At 36.5% G+C, this 23,453-nt stretch overlaps 2 protein-coding genes across 2 annotated transcripts in view; both read right to left on the bottom strand.

Moving 5' to 3' along the window:
- The window catches only part of gnav1 (guanine nucleotide binding protein (G protein) alpha v1), a 25,784-nt gene extending 24,588 nt beyond the window's left edge, over positions 1-1,196 (bottom strand). Inside the window, exons 1-2 of the mRNA XM_069139755.1 lie at positions 683-1,196; positions 378-469 (exon numbers count right to left, since the gene is read on the bottom strand). Of these exons, the coding sequence (XP_068995856.1) occupies positions 378-469; positions 683-812 (222 nt within the window). The 5' untranslated portion in view covers positions 813-1,196. The remainder of the gene's footprint in view (positions 1-377; positions 470-682) is intronic.
- A 4,017-nt stretch (positions 1,197-5,213) lies between these two features.
- On the bottom strand, positions 5,214-23,238 carry pcyt2 (phosphate cytidylyltransferase 2, ethanolamine). Its single transcript, XM_069139772.1, has 12 exons — positions 22,936-23,238; positions 16,450-16,538; positions 15,653-15,814; positions 15,412-15,563; positions 15,288-15,329; positions 15,033-15,171; positions 14,862-14,944; positions 14,495-14,572; positions 7,325-7,390; positions 6,778-6,843; positions 6,451-6,539; positions 5,214-6,372 (listed from the first exon to the last, which is right to left on the bottom strand). Exons 1-12 carry the CDS (start codon positions 23,058-23,060, stop codon positions 6,255-6,257), a joined length of 1,209 nt encoding a protein of 402 aa, XP_068995873.1. The 5' UTR covers positions 23,061-23,238; the 3' UTR covers positions 5,214-6,254.
- Between the last annotated feature and the right edge of the window lie 215 nt (positions 23,239-23,453).

Consider the following 23,453-nt stretch of genomic DNA (forward strand, 5'->3'; position numbering starts at 1 on the left):
GTCTGTCTGTGTATGTATGTGTGTGTGTGTGAGAGAGTGTGTGTGTGTGTCTGTGTGTGTCTGTGTGTGAGTGTGTGTGTGTCTGTCTGTGTCTGTGTGTGAGTGTGTGTGTGTGTGTGTGTGTGTGTGTGTGTGTGTGTGTGTGTGTGTGTGTGTCTGTGTATGTATGTGTGTGTGTGTGAGAGAGTGTGTGTGTGTCTGTGTGTGAGTGTGTGTGTGTGTGTGTGTCTGTCTGTGTATGTATGTGTGTGTGTGTGAGAGAGTGTGTGTGTGTGTCTGTGTGTGTCTGTGTGTGTGTGTGTGTGTGTCTGTCTGTGTCTGTGTGTGAGTGTGTGTGTGTGTGTGTGTGTGTGTGTGTGTGTGTGTGTGTTTCCAACCTTGAAGCTGGTCAGCTCCTGCTTGGTGAATCCCTGACTGTGGATGATTTTCATCTGTTTGACCAGAGTGCTCTTCCCGCTTTCTGCTGCACCTGCAGGAGGTTAAAGTTGAATCTGTTTATTTATTATTCAATCTGTTAATCTGTGCTCAGGTTTTATCTATTAGAAGTCAAACTGGAGGATCAAAGTAGGATTTGTGGGTCAATATTTAAAGTTTCCAGGGGAACTTGGTTATGCAGTAAAGTTATTTCAAGGTGAAGCTCTGAGTTTCTATGAGTTGTTTGGTGTCAGGTTGCCAGTCTCACCCAGGAGGAGGATTTTCACCACATTCATCTCCCGCTTGGCGCTCTCGTACAGGTCTCTGTCAATCTTGGTGCTGAGAATTCTCGCCTTCTTCTGCTCCTCTGTGACTTCGGTACCGAGGCACAGTCCCATCCTGAGCACTCATCTCCTCCCCGGACGGGCCTGAGAGGAAAGCAAAAGCAGGGGTGTCCAAACCGGGCTCAGGGGTGTCCAAACCGGGCTCAGTCCTTGCTCCTGTGTCCGAGCTGCATGCTGCGAGCTCTCCTGTCGGCTCCTAAAACTGCAGGCGAACTGAGTGAAGGCGAGTTGACTCTGCAGCGGAAAAGTTCAGGCCATCTCCGAAACATCCTTCAAACTCGCAGTTGTTGCGGATTTTACGCATCGTTTCAATGCGCGTTTTTGTTTTTTTTTTCCTGTCAGCGGCAGATTCCAGCGAGTGTCCACAGGAAAAAAAAACACAAAAGTGTTTTGTCACTGTGCGCAGCAGCGGTTCAAATCCGCTCTACCGCCTTGGCAGGAGCCCCGGGGAACCGCCTCCTCCCTGCAGCCGGCCTCTCCACAAGCTAAACTTCTGGACTTCCCTGGGAAGTGACGCACCGACGTGCTGCTGCTCGTGTTTCCGTGTTTTTCACCTGTGAATCCCAAGAAAAGTAACTTTGACCTCTGTTGCATTGATGAAGAGTACATTAACTTCATCATTTTAGCAGTTACTTTGATTATAAATATGCCCAAATTATATTTCAGGTGTTTTCAATTCTTGTGTCTGATTACATGTGAACATGAGCTCCTCAAAACCCACCTAACAAGAGGGAGACACATTTAAAATGTTCTACAACAATGATAGCATTTGGCTTAGGAGGTCTCACCCTCCATGAAACATGTGGCTTACCCTTACAGAGACTCACCTTCGGAGGTCTCTGGACCATGTGTGATACCTGAGGGGGGCTCGAACCCATGTCCTCGTGTGGTCATTTCCAGCTTGGCATCGTAGACCGCTGGACTATCTTCGGCGACGGAGGATGAGTCGTGGCAGGAGAAAGAGTTTCACGGAGTTCACTCAGAGCTTCCAGAGACTCAACCGACAGTCTGGTTAACTCAACAGGTAAAAGATTCTCCTTCACCAAGGTTGATATTAATGGTTCAAATTCCACCTGTTGATGGTGATTCAACTTTTAGAGAAATTGAAACGTTTGGAGAAATTGAAAAAGTTTTGCATCCACAACACATTACAGGAAGATATTTAATATCACGGCGACGCCCATCGACAAAGTCGAACGAATGTCTCAATATATCATCAAATACATGTTTAGGTTATTGTGACCCGACTTTACGTTTATGTGATCAACCAGCTCGACGTAGAATGTGAAAGTATGAAAAGTGTCATTTCCAGTTGCCACCAGGGAGCGCTATGACTATGAGCGAATGTTACCCCACAGGGGTTATTTTTCGCCAGGAGAAACGTGTGTAAAAAGTTTCATGAGATTTTGAATATTATAAAGCCTCCAAAAATGCAGTTCTTTGAGGAGAAAAATAAGGAACGAGAATATTAATCGCTTGAATAACAATAAGCTTTCGCACTTTCGGTGCTCGGGCCCTAACATCGGTGCCCGGGCCCTGACATCGGTGCTCGGGCCCTGACATCGGTGCCCGGGCCCTGACATCGGTGCCCGGGCCCTGACATCGGTGCTCGGGCCCTGACATCGGTGCCCGGGCCCTGACATCGGTGCCCGGGCCCTGACATCGGTGCTCGGGCCCTGACATCGGTGCCCGGGCCCTGACATCGGTGCCCGGGCCCTGACATCGGTGCTCGGGCCCTGACATCGGTGCTCGGGCCCTGACATCGGTGCTCGGGCCCCAATACGTCTGTATTCCACATCAATGTTAGAGAAAGTATCAGAAATACCTGCTCCTTCTAAAAACGTAAACATTGATGTAGATGTGTGGGTGAAAACTATGTTATGCAGTAAAGCAGGTTTCCCACTAATCATAAGGTTAAGGGTTCCATCCCCGGTTCCCCCCCATCCCCATGCACACGTGTCCTTCTTCTGATGTCAGCGGAGCATCACTGCTATGTGAATAGAAAACAGTATATGTGATAAAGTGCTGACCATTTAGCATTTCAAGTAGCTTTTTTTGGGGCCAAGTGATGTTGAATCACCTTTAAAACAATGTTTTTCCTTCAGCCCTTAATTATGAATACTTATCTTTTGCCAAAATTGTCCCACAGCTGCTCTGCTCTTTATTCTGATCGACAGCAAAAATTTAACTTTTTAAAAAGTGTCTTATTTGAAGGATTTTTTTGAAGTCAGAAGAGGTGAAAATATTTCCTAAAAGCATTCACAGTATTTCCACCTGCTGCATCTGGGAGGGTCTGAGGCCGGCGGGATGTTTGCCATCACACGTTCATTCGCTCCAGTTCACACACTGTGTGAAAACCCAGCGGACCTGCTTCATTAAACCGTCAGTAGAATAGAGTCCATGTGGTTTTACACCTTCAGCGACTGTGCAGCGGTTTAAACATAAAACTCAGTGAGACCGTCCTTCATGCAGCAGCTGCTGAAGTGTTCAAGTCTCTTTAATGGAGTGATGGTTTGCTGTTTTGGTTCAGATCTGACTTGGTTGTTTCTGAGTGGCCGTGGCCTCATTTCCCCGCCTCAGTGAACCGTGACTATGTGCTGATCAAACAGATTTCTGTCCTCAGGCTGCACACATTCAACTCCTGCAGTAAAACACACATCACATGACAGGCTTTTCCATATCACCTATTTATCTAATAAAGAGAAATTTACACACTGAAATACAGTGATTGAAATGTTGTAAAGATTCCCACCAATTTTCAGTTCTGCTTGTAAACGAGGAGGTCGTCTTTAAGTTGTATTTTGTGACAGCAGCATGTAGTCGTATGTTGTCTGAAAACCTCATCTCAGAACAAACTTTGCTCCGAGACCACAACGCTGTATTTTTTTAAATTGAGCATCAAAGATTAGTTCCAGAATAAAACTGAGCTAAAAACGGGATCATACATGACGGTGAAGACACAAAGATTGGCGGCTGCAGCTCGTCTCTGTCTCAGCATGAAATCATCTCAGTCAGAGCTACGAAAACCCAAAACCTGTCGCTGTCACTCAAACGCTTCAGAACCTCAACAGGAGGAATGAAAGTGATGTTAAAGACGGATGTGTTCACACACATACAAAAAGGACTTATTGTTTTAAAATGTGTTACTGACCACCAAATAATTCATGTCGGGTTTTAATAACCTTCGACCACATTTATTTTTTAATTAGGAACAAACCAATCAGTTTAATAAATAAATTCAGCTTCGTCACACAAACCGCAGCACAGCTTGTAATCTCAGGAATGCCGTGAGGGGATTTCCTCCAAACCGGTCACCAACGTTCACTCGGACTCAAGGATGAACTGATTAGATTCTAGGGTCCAAAGGTCAATGTGACCTTGTGCCCGTCCCATTAAAATAAAGCGTCTTAACTGAGGAAGAGAAGAGCAGATTGTGACCGTATGTAACATGTAGTCGGTTCCTGACTCGGTGACTCTGATCTTCGGGTGTTTCTGTTTCTGTGAAGATGTCTGCTCATTTTCAAATATGCAGCCTCTTTGCTGCAGCATTCATATTGGAAACCTTGTTTACCGTCATGGCTATAACTTCATGTTTTTAAAAAAAAATAGTTTGAGATGTGTTCTGATTTTTTTTCATTTTAAAGACCCAGAATACACTTTTTTTTTTAAAAAACAAACTTTTTTCTCCTTGTAGTCATTCAAACATCCTTCTGTTTTTAGTCCCTGTATCCTGCATCCATCCTAAAAACCTCAATATGTACTGTCAATCAGATCCTGTTGGTGTTGTTGTTACACCACGAGCGGGAGCCAAACACAAGAGCCTTTCTCCTCAGTGAGACACTATTGTTAGTTTAGGTGCCGTGAGAGTTGGTGTATATGAATGTAAATGGAATATATGGAAATATTCACCATGATGGAATAGTTATTTGTAACTTGAGGAAACAAAACCAGCAGATGTTTATGTGATGCATTCAAATGCTGTTAATTCCAAACTAGTACAGGAATTCTCAGCATCAATAGTGTAGCTTTGTTCCTGTGGGGCTCATTAATCAGCGACATAGTCGAGGATGGACTCATGGATTGACTGATTTCTGTCCTCGCTGTGCAAAGGAGCAGTTTCCCCTGGAATGTCGGGCCAGTTCATGCTGGATGGGCCGGGCCATGCTGGATGGGCCGGGCCGGGACATGCCGTGCGGGGCCGGGTCAGGCCATGCTGGACCGGGCCAGCATCTCATTAAGCAGGTGAGTTAATTGCATGTGTATGTGGAGGTAGGGCTGGTGTTTGTGGTTTAAATAGTGTGGGGATGGAGAACAGGTGAGGCAGGGGTAACCATAGTTACAGACCTGGGCCTCTACAGACTGAAGCTGGTGGTGGATGTGGACTGTTTTATGGTCTGTCGTTAGGCTTCACATGTTTTGATACTGCAGTAAAAAAAAAAAGGCATCACATGATACTTTTGCCATATTACCTATTTATTGAATAAAGTGGAATTTACACATTGAAATATAGTGATTGAAATGTGGAAATTCCCAGTGTGCAATATTAATATTACAAAGGTTTTTATTCCTCAGACGGACACCCTACAAGCACACACTCAAACAAGTCACCTTCAATATGCCCCATAAAAAGACAGTTAAAGCAACAGTAACCTCCAACAGTCTGACAGTGAACTCGGGTCCCAAATCTTTAACTTCTGGATTGTCTCCGTACGGTGAACCAAAAAAAGACATTCTCATTTTTCTCAAACACATTCCTTGAAAATAAGCTGAAAAAAAGGACTCGACACCTTCAGCGACAACTTTTCACTGAAGTTGATCTCATTTTCAGCCCTTACATTATTTATAGCTTCAGGAATGAGGCACTACTGTCATTTACAGCACGCGCACACACACGCGCGCACACACACACACACACACACACACACACACACACACACACACACACACATGCGCGTTCGGTGCAAATTCAGGCAGTTAAAATCGTTCGACTACTTCACAGATCATTTGGGTAAATATTCTTTTTTTTCCAGGATGGATAAGTGCCCTGTAGAAATTAAAAACATGTTAAAAATAGAGCTAAATCAACTTTCTTGATGACGCTTTTAGGATTGATCATTAAAACGAATTTGGTTAAAGAGCTAAAAAAAATAGCTGACAATGACATGAACACTGTGTCAATAAATTATGGATAATTACAACCTTATCGTAGCGGTTGAATACGTATTCAGGGAAACGTAGTGAGTTAAACACATGACAGGATTAAAGGTCCTCTGCGGACAAAGAGAGGAGAAAAGGGATTTTGCAGGTTAAAACTTACATAGTAGGTTTATGGACTTGTATTTTAGTCAAGGCAGATCTATTGTAGTCCACAGAGAAGCATCCAGTGCATTGGTGGGAGACCGACTGGCCGGGTCCGGTTTGGGACGACGTGGACTCTCCGTTCGGGTCTGCTGAGGCCCCCCTTCTTAAAGCTGAGTGTACCAGGTCAGAGTGTCACTAGTGAGTCGTCTGGGCTGCAGCTTCACTCTGCTCCTGCTGCTCCCTCCTCTTCATCGCCTCGATCACGGCCATCTCCTTCGCCTCCTTCTTCTGGTTCCTGGCTTCAAACTGCAGTCTGGTGAGCAAAGACACACCATGAAGACTTCAAATCATCAATTAAGAGAATCTAAATTTAAATGTAAAAATCTCAGACCTGTTTTCAATGATCCTTTGGACGATGTCATCGGTGGTGAGATTGTTCCCACTATCGATGGTCCTGAATAACCCCCTGTTCTTGGGCTCCTGAGGAAGGAACACACGACCTGTCATCCCATGTGATTGATGTTCAGCCTTCAGTCAATTAGAATAACTTTGAAAAGCCAGAATGAGGCAGTCCTCAAAATGTCACAGTGGAAACTAAACGCCATGCTGCCACCTGGAGGCCACGCAGGGTAATGACGTAAAGAGCCTTCCTTCATCAGCAGTCAGTCTTATTGTGAGTGATATTATGCACACTGTTGAACATACAGCGTGTACTCACAGCGTACGGGTCCGACCCGTCCTTGTCTGGAAACACCTCCGTCTTGCCGTGACACACCAGGTCCACCTGCACAGGTACACAGACACACCTGGTGAACGCAGCCGTCACCGAGCAGAGGAAGGTGGGAATTCTTATTATTATTCTGCATATAAACCAATGTGTCCTTAGTACTGCCATGGAAAACCGTTTATTGTTTATAGTTAGTCATATCGACAAATTAACAAAATAGTATGTCAACGCCAAAATGATGCCGTCAGGTGAACCAGGCTGACAGAGAATTGGCCTGCAAAGCTGTTGACCACCTGCAATCTTTTCAACAGATTCAGATTTGTTGTGTCTTTCGACTGTCCACTAGGGGGCGCCACATGGTTCTGTGCTTTCTGTTTTCTGAACTATTAAGGACAGAAATGGGACAGTTGAACTGTTTTCAGGTTTAGTTGTGGTTTGTGTAAAATGATTATGCTTCTGTTTGTGACTCCTTTGCATTTTTAAACTGAAGAAAACTTCTACATAAAGTAAAAAAGACAGCTTTTTAAAAGCAACCCACCCTGAAATGGTCCAGCAGGTCCCTGCCCACTGCGTAGGGGGCGCCGATCACCACCTCGGACACATACTATGGACATGCAGGAGGACAGTGAGAGAAAAACAATGATTAAACCTTTCGTGCTAATCTCACATCAGTCGGCGCATTTCTGCTCACGTCTGGCTTAAAGTCCAGTTCACAACTTCAGAAACCTGCCGGTTTAAACCAAAGCAGCTAGACGAGACAGTGAAACATGAACGAGGAAGGTGAAGGTGAGTTTCCTCACTTCCTCATTTTTAGTAATGATGAAACAGCAAAAACATAAAAAATGAGTGGGTAGAGGGAAGAGAATTTGAAGTACGCGGGAGGCTTTTGCAAATGTATGCTGGGAATTTGAACCAGGAAATCTGATTATTTATCAGTTTCTCATCTTTTCTGGAGCAGTTCCATTGTTTAGAGGAGCAGATAAAACACTCATAAGGCAGCATGTCAGCAGGGGGATGAAAGGATGACTTTGCTACGAGCTGATTGGCTGTTGAAGTGGGTGGCGTGGCTGACCTGCTGAAAACTGAATACTGAAAACTGAAAACTGAATACTGAAAACTGAATACTGAATACTGAAAACTGAAAACTGAATACTGAAAACTGAAAACTGAATACTGAAAACTGAAAACTGAATACTGAAAACTGAATACTGAAAACTGAATACTGAAAACTGAAAACTGAATACTGAAAACTGAAAACTGAAAAACTGAATACTGAAAACTGAAAAACTGAAAACTGAATACTGAAAACTGAATACTGAATAATACTGAAAACTGAAAACTGAATACTGAAAAACTGAATACTGAAAACTGAATACTGAAAACTGAATACTGAATACTGAAAACTGAATACTGAATACTGAAAACTGAATACTGAAAACTGAATACTGAAAAACTGAAAACTGAATACTGAAAACTGAAAAACTGAATACTGAAAACTGAATACTGAAAACTGAATACTGAATACTGAAAACTGAATACTGAATACTGAAAACTGAATACTGAAAACTGAAAACTGAAAAACTGAAAACTGAATACTGAAAACTGAAAAACTGAAAACTGAATACTGAAAACTGAATACTGAATAATACTGAAAACTGAAAACTGAATACTGAAAAACTGAATACTGAAAACTGAATACTGAAAACTGAAAACTGAATACTGAAAACTGAAAACTGAAAAACTGAAAACTGAATACTGAAAAACTGAAAAACTGAATACTGAAAACTGAAAACTGAATACTGAAAACTGAAAAACTGAAAACTGAATACTGAAAACTGAATACTGAAAAACTGAATACTGAAAAACTGAATACTGAAAACTGAATACTGAAAACTGAATACTGAATAATACTGAATACTGAAAACTGAAAACTGAATACTGAAAACTGAAAACTGAATACTGAAAACTGAATACTGAAAACTGAAAAACTGAATACTGAAAACTGAATACTGAAAACTGAATAATACTGAAAACTGAATACTGAAAACTGAATACTGAAAACTGAATACTGAATAATACTGAATACTGAAAACTGAAAACTGAAAAACTGAATACTGAAAACTGAATACTGAATACTGAATACTGAAAACTGAAAACTGAATACTGAAAACTGAAAAACTGAAAACTGAATACTGAAAACTGAATACTGAAAACTGAAAAACTGAATACTGAAAACTGAATACTGAAAACTGAAAACTGAATACTGAAAACTGAAAACTGAAAAACTGAAAACTGAATACTGAAAACTGAATACTGAAAAACTGAAAACTGAATACTGAAAACTGAATACTGAAAACTGAATACTGAATAATACTGAAAACTGAATACTGAAAACTGAATACTGAAAACTGAATACTGAATACTGAAAAACTGAAAACTGAATACTGAAAAACTGAAAACTGAATACTGAAAACTGAATACTGAAAACTGAATACTGAATAATACTGAATACTGAAAACTGAAAACTGAATACTGAAAACTGAATACTGAAAACTGAATACTGAATAATACTGAATACTGAAAACTGAATACTGAAAAACTGAAAACTGAATACTGAAAACTGAATACTGAATACTGAAAACTGAATACTGAAAACTGAATACTGAAAACTGAATACTGAAAACTGAATACTGAATACTGAAAACTGAAAACTGAATACTGAAAAACTGAATACTGAAAACTGAATGCTGAAAACTGAATACTGAAAACTGAATACTGAAAACTGAATACTGAAAACTGAATACTGAAAACTGAATACTGAAAACTGAATACTGAAAACTGAAAACTGAATACTGAATACTGAATACTGAATACTGAAAACTGAATACTGAAAACTGAATACTGAAAACTGAATACTGAAAAACTGAAAACTGAATACTGAAAACTGAATACTGAAAACTGAAAACTGAATACTGAAAACTGAATACTGAAAACTGAATACTGAATACTGAAAACTGAATACTGAAAACTGAATACTGAATACTGAAAAACTGAAAACTGAATACTGAAAACTGAAAAACTGAATACTGAAAACTGAATACTGAATACTGAAAACTGAATACTGAAAAACTGAATACTGAAAACTGAAAACTGAATACTGAAAACTGAATACTGAAAACTGAATAATACTGAAAACTGAATACTGAATACTGAAAACTGAAAACTGAATACTGAAAACGGAATACTGAAAACTGAATACTGAATACTGAAAACTGAATACTGAAAACTGAATAATACTGAAAACTGAATACTGAATACTGAAAACTGAAAACTGAATACTGAATACTAAATACTGAAAACTGAATACTGAAAACTGAATACTGAAAACTGAATAATACTGAAAACTGAATACTGAATACTGAAAACTGAAAACTGAATACTGAATACTGAAAACTGAATACTGAAAACTGAATACTGAAAACTGAATACTGAAAACTGAAAAACTGAAAACTGAATACTGAAAACTGAATACTGAAAAACTGAATACTGAAAAACTGAATACTGAAAACTGAATAATACTGAAAACTGAATACTGAATAATACTGAATACTGAAAACTGAAAACTGAATACTGAAAACTGAAAACTGAATACTGAAAACTGAAAAACTGAATACTGAAAACTGAATACTGAAAACTGAATAATACTGAAAACTGAATACTGAAAACTGAATACTGAAAACTGAATACTGAATAATACTGAATACTGAAAACTGAAAAACTGAATACTGAAAACTGAATACTGAATACTGAAAACTGAATACTGAAAACTGAAAACTGAATACTGAAAACTGAAAACTGAAAAACTGAATACTGAAAACTGAATACTGAAAACTGAAAAACTGAATACTGAAAACTGAATACTGAAAACTGAAAACTGAATACTGAAAACTGAAAACTGAAAAACTGAAAACTGAATACTGAAAACTGAATACTGAAAAACTGAAAACTGAATACTGAATACTGAATAATACTGAAAACTGAATACTGAAAACTGAATACTGAAAACTGAATACTGAATACTGAAAAACTGAAAACTGAATACTGAAAAACTGAAAACTGAAAACTGAATACTGAATAATACTGAATACTGAAAACGGAAAACTGAATACTGAAAACTGAATACTGAAAACTGAATACTGAATAATACTGAATACTGAAAACTGAAAACTGAATACTGAAAAACTGAAAACTGAATACTGAATACTGAAAACTGAATACTGAATACTGAATACTGAAAACTGAATACTGAAAACTGAATACTGAATACTGAAAACTGAAAACTGAATACTGAAAACTGAATACTGAATACTGAAAACTGAAAACTGAATACTGAAAACTGAATACTGAATGCTGAAAACTGAATACTGAAAACTGAATACTGAAAACTGAATACTGAAAACTGAATACTGAAAACTGAAAACTGAATACTGAAAACTGAATACTGAATACTGAAAACTGAATACTGAATACTGAAAACTGAATACTGAAAACTGAATACTGAAAACTGAATACTGAAAAACTGAAAACTGAATACTGAAAACTGAATACTGAAAACTGAAAACTGAATACTGAAAACTGAATACTGAATACTGAAAACTGAATACTGAATACTGAAAACTGAATACTGAAAACTGAATACTGAATACTGAAAAACTGAAAACTGAATACTGAAAACTGAATACTGAAAAACTGAATACTGAAAACTGAATACTGAATACTGAAAACTGAATACTGAAAACTGAATACTGAAAAACTGAATACTGAAAACTGAAAACTGAATACTGAAAACTGAATACTGAAAACTGAATAATACTGAAAACTGAATACTGAATACTGAAAACTGAATACTGAAAACTGAATACTGAAAACGGAATACTGAAAACTGAATACTGAATACTGAAAACTGAATACTGAAAACTGAATAATACTGAAAACTGAATACTGAATACTGAAAACTGAAAACTGAATACTGAATACTAAATACTGAAAACTGAAAACTGAATACTGAAAAACTGAATACTGAAAACTGAATACTGAATACTGAAAACTGAATACTGAAAACTGAATACTGAAAACTGAATAATACTGAAAACTGAATACTGAATACTGAAAACTGAAAACTGAATACTGAATACTGAAAACTGAATACTGAAAACTGAATACTGAAAACTGAATAATACTGAAAACTGAATACTGAATACTGAAAACTGAATACTGAAAACTGAATACTGAAAAACTGAAAACTGAATACTGAAAACTGAATACTGAAAACTGAATAATACTGAATACTGAAAACTGAAAACTGAAAAACTGAATACTGAAAACTGAATACTGAATACTGAAAAACTGAATACTGAAAACTGAATACTGAAAAACTGAATACTGAAAACTGAATACTGAAAACTGAATACTGAAAACTGAATACTGAAAACTGAATACTGAATACTGAAAACTGAATACTGAAAACTGAATACTGAAAAACTGAAAACTGAATACTGAAAACTGAATACTGAAAAACTGAATACTGAAAACTGAATACTGAAAACTGAATACTGAAAACTGAATACTGAAAAACTGAATACTGAAAACTGAATACTGAAAAACTGAATACTGAAAACTGAATACTGAAAACTGAAAACTGAATAATACTGAAAACTGAATACTGAATACTGAAAACTGAATACTGAAAACTGAATACTGAAAACGGAATACTGAAAACTGAATACTGAATACTGAAAACTGAATACTGAAAACTGAATAATACTGAAAACTGAATACTGAATACTGAAAACTGAAAACTGAATACTGAATACTAAATACTGAAAACTGAAAACTGAATACTGAAAAACTGAATACTGAAAACTGAATACTGAATACTGAAAACTGAATACTGAAAACTGAATAATACTGAAAACTGAATACTGAATACTGAAAACTGAAAACTGAATACTGAATACTGAAAACTGAATACTGAAAACTGAATACTGAAAACTGAATAATACTGAAAACTGAATACTGAATACTGAAAACTGAATACTGAAAACTGAATACTGAAAAACTGAAAACTGAATACTGAAAACTGAATACTGAAAACTGAATAATACTGAATACTGAAAACTGAAAACTGAAAAACTGAATACTGAAAACTGAATACTGAATACTGAAAAACTGAATACTGAAAACTGAATACTGAAAAACTGAATACTGAAAACTGAATACTGAAAACTGAATACTGAAAACTGAATACTGAAAACTGAATACTGAATACTGAAAACTGAATACTGAAAACTGAATACTGAAAAACTGAAAACTGAATACTGAAAACTGAATACTGAAAAACTGAATACTGAAAACTGAATACTGAAAACTGAATACTGAAAAACTGAATACTGAAAACTGAATACTGAAAAACTGAATACTGAAAACTGAATACTGAAAACTGAAAACTGAATAATACTGAAAACTGAATACTGAATACTGAAAACTGAATACTGAAAACTGAATACTGAAAACGGAATACTGAAAACTGAATACTGAATACTGAAAACTGAATACTAAAAACTGAATAATACTGAAAACTGAATACTGAATACTGAAAACTGAATAATACTGAAAACTGAATACTGAATACTGAAAACTGAATACTGAAAACTGAATACTAAATACTGAAAACTGAAAACTGAATACTGAAAAACTGAATACTGAAAACTGAATACTGAAAACTGAATACTGAAAACTGAATACTGAAAACTGAATAATACTGAAAACTGAATACTGAATACTGAAAACTGAAAACTGAATACTGAAAACTGAATACTGAAAACTGAATACTGAAAACTGAATAATACTGAAAACTGAATACTGAATACTGAAAACTGAATACTGAAAACTGAATACTGAAAAACTGAAAACTGAATACTGAAAACTGAATACTGAAAACTGAATAATACTGAATACTGAAAACTGAAAACTGAAAAACTGAATACTGAAAACTGAATACTGAAAAACTGAATACTGAAAACTGAATAATGAATACTGAAAACTGAATACTGAAAACTGAATACTGAAAAATACTGAAAACTGAATACTGAAAACTGAATACTGAATAATGCTGAAAACTGAAAACTGAATACTGAAAACTGAATACTGAATAATACTGAAAACTGAAAACTGAATACTGAAAACTGTACGCGCTGAGTCGAGATGAAAAAGCATCTTCTAAAAAGAGAAGTCTAAAAGTTCAACGTGATTTTACTGCTCACTGCTTCAACTCAAATGTGATGTTGAAGACACCCAATAACACGGGGGGGAAAGGGGGGGTGCATTGTTGGACAGAGACTCATTGTTCCAGACTGACAGCTGACCAGCAGGAATGAAGGAACACAGCCAAGTTCAGCCTGCAGCGCTGTGAGGATGCAGGGAAGAAACACATCCTGCTGTGTGTGTGTGTGTGTGTGTGTGTGTGTGTGTGTGTGTGTGTGTGTGTGTGTCTGTGTGTGTGTGTCTGTGTGTGTGTCTGTCTGTGTGTGTGTGTGTGTGTGTCTGTGTGTGTGTGTGTGTCTGTGTGTGTGTGTGTGTCTGTCTGTGTGTGTGTGTGTGTGTGTGTGTGTGTGTGTGTGTGTGTGTGTGTGTGTGTGTGTGAACTCACCCGACAGGCCAGGACGCTCAGAGTTCTCTCATGGATGTTCATGATGGGATAGTTCTTCCCTTTGTAGCGATTCACTTCCTGAAGACAGAGAAGATTTCACTTAATAATTCTTAAACGTATATTAAAGTTCAGTTTGGGCTTCGTGTGTCTCTTTGCTCTGAAAACACTTCACGTTACACGGTTCAGGTGGGCGGGGCTTGCAGGAACACTTCATTAAAGACTCAGTTTGAAGAAGCATGGATCTACCGGTGCAACGAGCTGCTCCAGTAAAGGAGGGACAGGACACAAACTCCACTTGTATTCACATGGAAAACAGAGTCGAGACTTTCTCCCCCTTCAGCGGATGTGAGGTCAGGTGTCTTCGTACCTGGTCGAAGTGCAGACCCACGATGACGTAAGGCCTCTCCGCCTGTTTATAGACCATCTCTAAGAAGTCCACGTGGCCGATGTCTGCAGAATACGTGCGGTCAAGGCAACAACTTCAACCTCAGAGGAATCATTTCAGTCCGTTGTGGTTATTTCCACACGAGTAGGATACGGAACAGGTCGAACGCTCCGGCCACGTAGATGATGGTGTCTCCGGGCTGAGGCTCCTTTCCTGAGGCGAACTGGATGATCTTCTGGGACGTCTGCAGGAACTGAGACACCCCGGTCCACGGACTGTGGCCTTTAGGGCCCTTGAAGACACCAGGTCATACAGCAGTGAATCCCCCTGAAGTTCTCAGGATTAGAGGATATGAATGATAAATGTCACAACAGGATTATTAGTCAAATAGAAGGTGAACATCTGTACCTTTCCGAAGTTGTCTGTGTGCTGCTGGTAATCTGGGTTATCCTGCAGAGAGGAGGAGGTTAGACCCTTAAAATGTGAACCAGACAGACGCTGTTGGTGGTCTGCAGACAGACAGCCATCTCACCATGTTGCTGTGGTGGGCTTTGGTCATGAGCAGCATGCGGCCCACCAGGTCGGTGGTGGAGACGCCCTGCGTGCGCTTACATTCCCGGTAACGGCCGGCGAGCTTCACCTCCTCGTACGTGTCCTTGCCGTCGACTGTCAGCGTGATGTCATCTGGTAAAGAGAAACCGTGATGTCATCACATCTGGAAGCTTGACCACATCCTGTCCACCAATAAGCAGGACGTTCAGTGAGCGGCTCACCTCCGTGCACACAGAAGTCACAGCTGTATTTGTCCAGCGTCTCCAGGGTGGTGACGTAAGGAGCTCCTTCTACGATCTCGTCCACCCACTTGATCGCCCGCACCATCTTGTAGCGCTCCGCCTGCGTGAAGACCGGCGGGCCTTTGTGCTTCGAAATCTCCGCTTTGAGAGTTTTAAAAAGAATTGTTTATTACTGACACGTCATCAACAAATGTCTGTCATGAATGATGTAGGTAGCAGTGACTTTCAACAGCTCTCTGGATCTTCAAACACCTAAAACTGCTGCCTCATCAATACGCAGGTCGCCTGGGATCAAATATTTCATAGTTAACCGTCTGAACCCCACAGACTCTCTTTATGAATTATACCATTTATCGTAGCCAGAAACTGTACAAATACAAATCATTGGCAAGATTTCACATTTCCGATGACCCTTGAACTAATCATGAAAAATAACCCAAACTAAGCTTAATCAAAGCTTTGAACAACTCGGCTGAGACCAACAGTCACATGACCGGCTGAGAAGTGTAAATATATTACATATGTGTGCTGTTCAGTCTCTAACCAGCAGTCACATGTCTGTAGAAGTTCATAGGTGACGTAGAACATTATTTCATGACTCAGCTCAGTTTTTATCTGAACTAACAAAGCAGCAACATCTCAGAGGACCTGAAGCACAAAGGTGGAAGGATTTCTACTGGAAAACAATTAGTGGACTTCATTCATCAGAAATGAGTGTTGATGTGTGTGTGTGTGTGTGTGTGTGTGTGTGTGTGTGTGTGTGTGTGTACTCTTACCATCTGTATGCACCCCCACTATGAGGTAATCTCCCATGCCTTTGGCCTGCCGCAGCTGGTTGGAGTGACCATAGTGCACCATGTCATAACTGTGGAGACAGAAAAAGAGATGACCACGTTGTCGATGTGGAAAACCAGAGATGGTGTTCACTGCTCAGAGGAAACACGGTGCCGGTCCAAACGGAGCAGAATAATCAGAGATAGAGACCCGACGGTACGGCATGTGGCTTTAAGGTGATAGTGTTGTTAATGTGAGCAGTAGATGGGAACATCTCCAGTTGGGATAAACAGCTGTTGAAGGGGTCCGTAATAAATCATGTTTTACCCATCAAATCAAATAAATTAATCACTATCCAACAACCAACTGTTCCTTCCACCGATCTCTCTTCAAAACACCAAACCTGTACTTTTCCCCTGCAGCCGGTGAATCACTGCCGACTACTCACTGAGTTAGTTTGTGTTGTTGAGTGACTTTGGTGTTTTTTTTTTTACCACCGGAGTTTGAATCTGATTCAATTCCAAAGTCATAAAAGCAGTGAAAACATTCTTAATGAAGCGTAAAAGTAATTAAAGTGATAGTTTTTAGTTTTTGGCGGATTGTCGACATCACCTCCCTTCAGAGCTGATTCAGCTGCCAGCTTCTCAAACTGGGGAGGTTTGGACCTCCTTCTTCTACAATGGAGATGTTCCTCATACAATCAGGATTATCCCTGAAAGGATCAGCAGCCCGAAGCTCTGGTTTATTTTTAACCTCATCAGGCCTCTTCATTGTCTTTCAAACACGTCCTCGCAGGACAGATTGGTCATATTTTTATGAACCTCTGCTCTCAGTAGAGCAACAGCTCTAAATCCAGTGGTTTATATTTGAAAGAACAACCTGATAACAGGTAATGAAGGTGATGAAGGTCACTGGGAGAAAGGTGATGGTCTCAGACATCGTGTTTATTTGCTGTCTGACATTCAGTAACTTGTACAATTCATGTTTTGCATCGGCTTTCCTCCTAAAAGGGAAGTAAAGGCAAGGACCTTGAAGTATGATGAGATATTCAGTCACGTTTGTCCAGGTTTGGATGAGAATGTGCTTTTATTCAGTCGGTGCGGATGAAGTAGGCGGGGCCTTTCCTCTGTAATCACTTCACCAACAATCCTGCAGCTCAGTGGTCACTGATATCTGCAGGTGAACCTCGTTCCTCCTCAGCAGCAGATCAGAGTACAATCACGACTTTAAAACATCCTGTGGATGATGTATTACTTGTGAATACTTTTACCAACATATTTATCATCATTACGGTTTTAACTGCGGTTTCAGTTGTTCTTCATTGAGAGAAAAGTCTGGGTGTATGTTTTACAACTGCTATTAAGATAAATGATATTTAACAATAATTTACATGGAGATGCAGAAAACACACGTTACATTGGTCTCATATATTTCATATCATTACAGGCATGCCATGTGTGAACATATCCCCCTTTAGCCCCTTCAAAAACAGGGACCCCCCACCCCTCCCCCGGGAGCCCCGCCCCCCACCCGCTGCACCGAACAACGTGTTCACTATGTTAGATATTTATAACCACAGCAGGACATGAGCCATGTTGAACCTGCTATCACGGAGGATCACGGTCTTTGGTTCGTTACAGAAAGGTGCGGCAGCAAAGATAACAACAACAAAACAGATATGACTGCTGACTCATCAGTTATAAATGCAAACACAAAACAATATTGTCAGACGTGGACGTTTTAACGGGAGGATTTCAACATGACCTGTAAAAGCAGCTCTGTGTTCTGGGTGGGTCTAGTTTCATGCACACTAACATGGTGGTACCGAGTCCCCGCCTGACCCAACTGGATCATAAGAACCACCTGACCCATCTGGACCATAAAAACCACCTGACCCAACTGGACCAAAAGAACCACCTGACCCATTCAGTTCAGGAAGTTCATTCAACACTAACGTTAATAACTAGATAGTAACGTTAATAACCAGATAGTAACATTAATAACCGGATAGTAACGTTAATAACTAGATAGTAATGTTAATAACCGGATTGTAACGTTAATAACCAGATAGTAATGTTAATAACCAGATAGAATGTTAATAATAACCATAGTAACGTTAATAACTAGATAGTAATGTTAATAACCGGATTGTAACGTTAATAACTGGATAGTAATGTTAATAACTAGATAGTAATGTTAATAACCAGGTAGTAATGTTAATAACCAGATAGAATGTTAATAATAACCATAGTAATGTTAATAACATATAGAATGTAAATAATAACCAGATAGTAACGTTAATAACTAGATAGTAACGTCAATAACCAGATAGTAATGTTAATAATAACCATAGTAACGTTAATAACTGGATAGTAATGTTAATAACCGGATTGTAACGTTAATAACCGGATAGTAACGTTAATAACCAGGTAGTAATGTTAATAACCAGATAAATGTTAATAATAACCATAGTAATGTTAATAACCATATAGAATGTAAATAATAACCAGATAGTAACGTTAATAACTAGATAGTAACGTCAATAACCAGATAGTAATGTTAATAACCAGATAGTAACGTTAATAACAGATAGTAATGTTAATAACCATATAGAATGTAAATAATAGCCATATAGAATGTAGATAATAACCATATAGAATGTAGATAATAACATAGAATGTACATAATAACCATATAGAATGTAGATAATAACCATATAGAATGTAAATAATAACCATATAGAATGTAGATAATAACATATAGAATGTAAATAATAACATAGAATGTAAATAATAACATATATAATGTAGATAATAACCATATAGAATGTAGATAATAACCATATAGAATGTAAATAATAACCATATAGAATGTAGATAATAACCATACAGAATGTAGATAATAACCATATAGAATGTAGATAATAACCACATAGAATGTAGACAATAACCATATAGAATGTAAATAACAACCATATAGAATGTAGATAATAACCATATAGAATGTAGATAATAACATATAGAATGTAAATAATAACCATATAGAATGCAAATAATAACAGAATGTAAATAATAACATATAGAATGTAGATAATAACCATATAGAATGTAGATAATAACCATATAGAATGTAGATAATAACATATATAATGTAGATAATAACCATATAGAATGTAGATAATAACCACATAGAATGTAGACAATAACCATATAGAATGTAAATAACAACCATATAGAATGTAGATAATAACCATATAGAATGTAGATAATAACCATATAGAATGTAAATAATAACCATATAGAATGTAAATAATAACAGAATGTAAATAATAACATATAGAATGTAGATAATAACATATAGAATGTAGATAATAACCATATAGAATGTAGATAATAACCATATAGAATGTAAATAATAACAGAATGTAAATAATAACATATAGAATGTAGATAATAACCATATAGAATGTAGATAATAACCATATAGAATGTAAATAATAACCATATAGAATGTAGATAATAACCATATAGAATGTAAATAATAACCATATAGAATGTAGATAATAACATATATAATGTAGATAATAACCATATATAATGTAAATAATAACCATATAGAATGTAAATAATAACATATATAATGTAGATAATAACATATAATGTAGATAATAACCATATAGAATGTAGATAATAACCATATAGAATGTAAATAATAACCACATAGAATGTAGATAATAACCATATAGAATGTAAATAACAACCATATAGAATGTAAATAATAACATATATAATGTAGATAATAACCATATAGAATGTAGATAATAACCATATAGAATGTAGATAATAACCATATATAATGTAAATAATAACCATATAGAATGTAAATAATAACCATATAGAATGTAAATAATAACATACATAATGTAGATAATAACCATATAGAATGTAGATAATAACCATATAGAATGTAGATAATAACCATATATAATGTAAATAATAACATATAGAATGTAGATAATAACCATATAGAATGTAGATAATAACCATATAGAATGTAAATAATAACCATATAGAATGTAAATAATAACATATAGAATGTAGATAATAACCATATAGAATGTAGATAATAACCATATAGAATGTAAATAATAACCATATAGAATGTAAATAATAACATATAGAATGTAGATAATAACCATATAGAATGTAGATAATAACCATATAGAATGTAAATAATAACATATATAATGTAGATAATAACCATATAGAATGTAGATAATAACCATATAGAATGTAGATAATAACCATATAGAATGTAAATAATAACCATATAGAATGTAGATAATAACATATAGAATGTAGATAATAACCATATAGAATGTAGATAATAACCATATAGAATGTAAATAATAACCATATAGAATGTAGATAATAACCATATAGAATGTAAATAATAACCATATAGAATGTAGATAATAACCATATAGAATGTAGATAATAACATATGTAATGTAGATAATAACCATATAGAATGTAGATAATAACCATATAGAATGTAGATAATAACCATATAGAATGTAAATAATAACTTATATAATGTAGATAATAACCATATATAATGTAAATAATAACATAGAATGTAGATAATAACCATATAGAATGTAGATAATAACCATATAGAATGTAAATAATAACATATAGAATGTAGATAATAACCATATAGAATGTAGATAATAACCATATAGAATGTAGATAATAACCATATAGAATGTAGATAATAACATACATAATGTAGATAATAACCATATAGAATGTAGATAATAACCATATAGAATGTAGATAATAACCATATAGAATGTAGATAATAACATATGTAATGTAGATAATAACCATATAGAATGTAGATAATAACCATATAGAATGTAGATAATAACCATATAGAATGTAGATAACAACCATATAGAATGTAAATAATAACTTATATAATGTAGATAATAACTATATAATGTAAATAATAACATAGAATGTAGATAATAACCATATAGAATGTAAATAATAACATATAGAATGTAGATAATAACCATATAGAATGTAGATAACATATGTAATGTAGATAATAACCATATAGAATGTAGATAATAACCATATAGAATGTAAATAATAACCATATAGAATGTAGATAATAACCATATAGAATGTAGATAATAACATATGTAATGTAGATAATAACCATATAGAATGTAGATAATAACCATATAGAATGTAGATAATAACCATATAGAATGTAAATAATAACTTATATAATGTAGATAATAACCATATATAATGTAAATAATAACATAGAATGTAGATAATAACCATATAGAATGTAAATAATAACATATAGAATGTAGATAATAACCATATAGAATGTAAATAATAACATAGAATGTAGATAATAACCATATAGAATGTAGATAATAACCATATAGAATGTAAATAATAACCATATAGAATGTAAATAATAACATATATAATGTAGATAATAACCATATAGAATGTAGATAATAACCATATAGAATGTAGATCATAACCATATAGAATGTAAATAATAACCATATAGAATGTAGATAATAACATATAATGTAGATAATAACCATATAGAATGTAGATAATAACCATATAGAATGTAAATAATAACCATACAGAATGTAGATAATAACCATATAGAATGTAGATAATAACATATGTAATGTAGATAATAACCATATAGAATGTAGATAATAACCATATAGAATGTAAATAATAACTTATATAATGTAGATAATAACCATATATAATGTAAATAATAACATAGAATGTAGATAATAACCATATAGAATGTAGATAATAACCATATAGAATGTAAATAATAACATATAGAATGTAGATAATAACCATATAGAATGTAAATAATAACATATAGAATGTAGATAATAACCATATAGAATGTAGATAATAACCATATAGAATGTAAATAATAACCATATAAAATGTAAATAATAACATATAGAATGTAGATAATAACCATATAGAATGTAGATAACATATGTAATGTAGATAATAACCATATAGAATGTAGATAATAACCATATAGAATGTAGATAATAACCATATAGAATGTAGATAACATATGTAATGTAGATAATAACCATATAGAATGTAGATAATAACCATATAGAATGTAAAGGGTTAGGGTTAGTTATAATGCTGTAGCACAGCTACAAATGGCATGTTTTCTTTAAATAACAAGTTGTTTTGAGAAACAGGCATGTTGCCTAAAACTACCGACTTATTTACGTTAATTACGGTAAACGTTAAACTCAGTTACGAACTGCTAAGTAGCTAGCTAGCATTAGCATGCTCGTCACCCGACGGTTCCTGCTGCGCGTTACAGAATGTGCGCGTGAAAAAAGGTTTTTTGTGAAACTCGGACCGATAATAAGACAAGCGGCGGAAACACCGACTCACCAGCCGTCACACCACAACCGGACCACCCGCTTCCTCTTCTCCGGGCTGCACACCGGGCCACCCGGCTGGCTGCAGCCGGCTCCGTCGCTGTGCTCCTCGGCTGCGTGGTGCCCGTTCCGGATCATCGCGGCGGCTTCAGGCGAACAGATCAGCGGCACGAATACGAACAAGCGGCGAGGGAAGTTAAAAGCGGTCAAATCCGGGTTTCCTCGATGAAAAGGGTCGTTTCAGAGGACGTCCCGGGTCTGCAGCTCGGACGGATTCACGCTGAACTGCGGCCAACGCCTCCAACGTGACGTCACATCAGACGAATCCTCCGACGATGACGTACATTGCGTAATCCACTCCTTCACCACACTACTACCTACTTCCGCTGTAATCAGCTTTCTCCTCCACTAAAATTACCCCTCAGCCTTTGGTTCATATTTTGCATGTTTGCAGGGCCTTTTTTTGAATTTTAATATTTTTCTCTGCCTGGTGGCTCTCTGAGGTTTTCCAGAAGTTTCCTGGGTGTTCAT

This window comes from Embiotoca jacksoni, unplaced genomic scaffold (assembly GCF_022577435.1).
Source record: "Embiotoca jacksoni isolate LCO1_2020_lvr unplaced genomic scaffold, fEmbJac1.0.p SCAF_85, whole genome shotgun sequence".
NCBI lineage: Eukaryota > Metazoa > Chordata > Actinopteri > Embiotocidae > Embiotoca > Embiotoca jacksoni.

Excerpts from the sequence above, each read along its gene's own strand:
- pcyt2 (XM_069139772.1), bottom strand. The coding sequence starts at position 23,060 with ATGATCCGGAACGGGCACCACGCAGCCGAGGAGCACAGCGACGGAGCC. Across the intron at positions 7,391-14,494 it reads TGAGCGTCCTGGCCTGTCGG|TATGTGTCCGAGGTGGTGAT; the intron begins GTGAGTTCACAC and ends GCATGTCCATAG. Across the intron at positions 6,373-6,450 it reads CAAAGGATCATTGAAAACAG|ACTGCAGTTTGAAGCCAGGA; the intron begins GTCTGAGATTTT and ends TTTGCTCACCAG.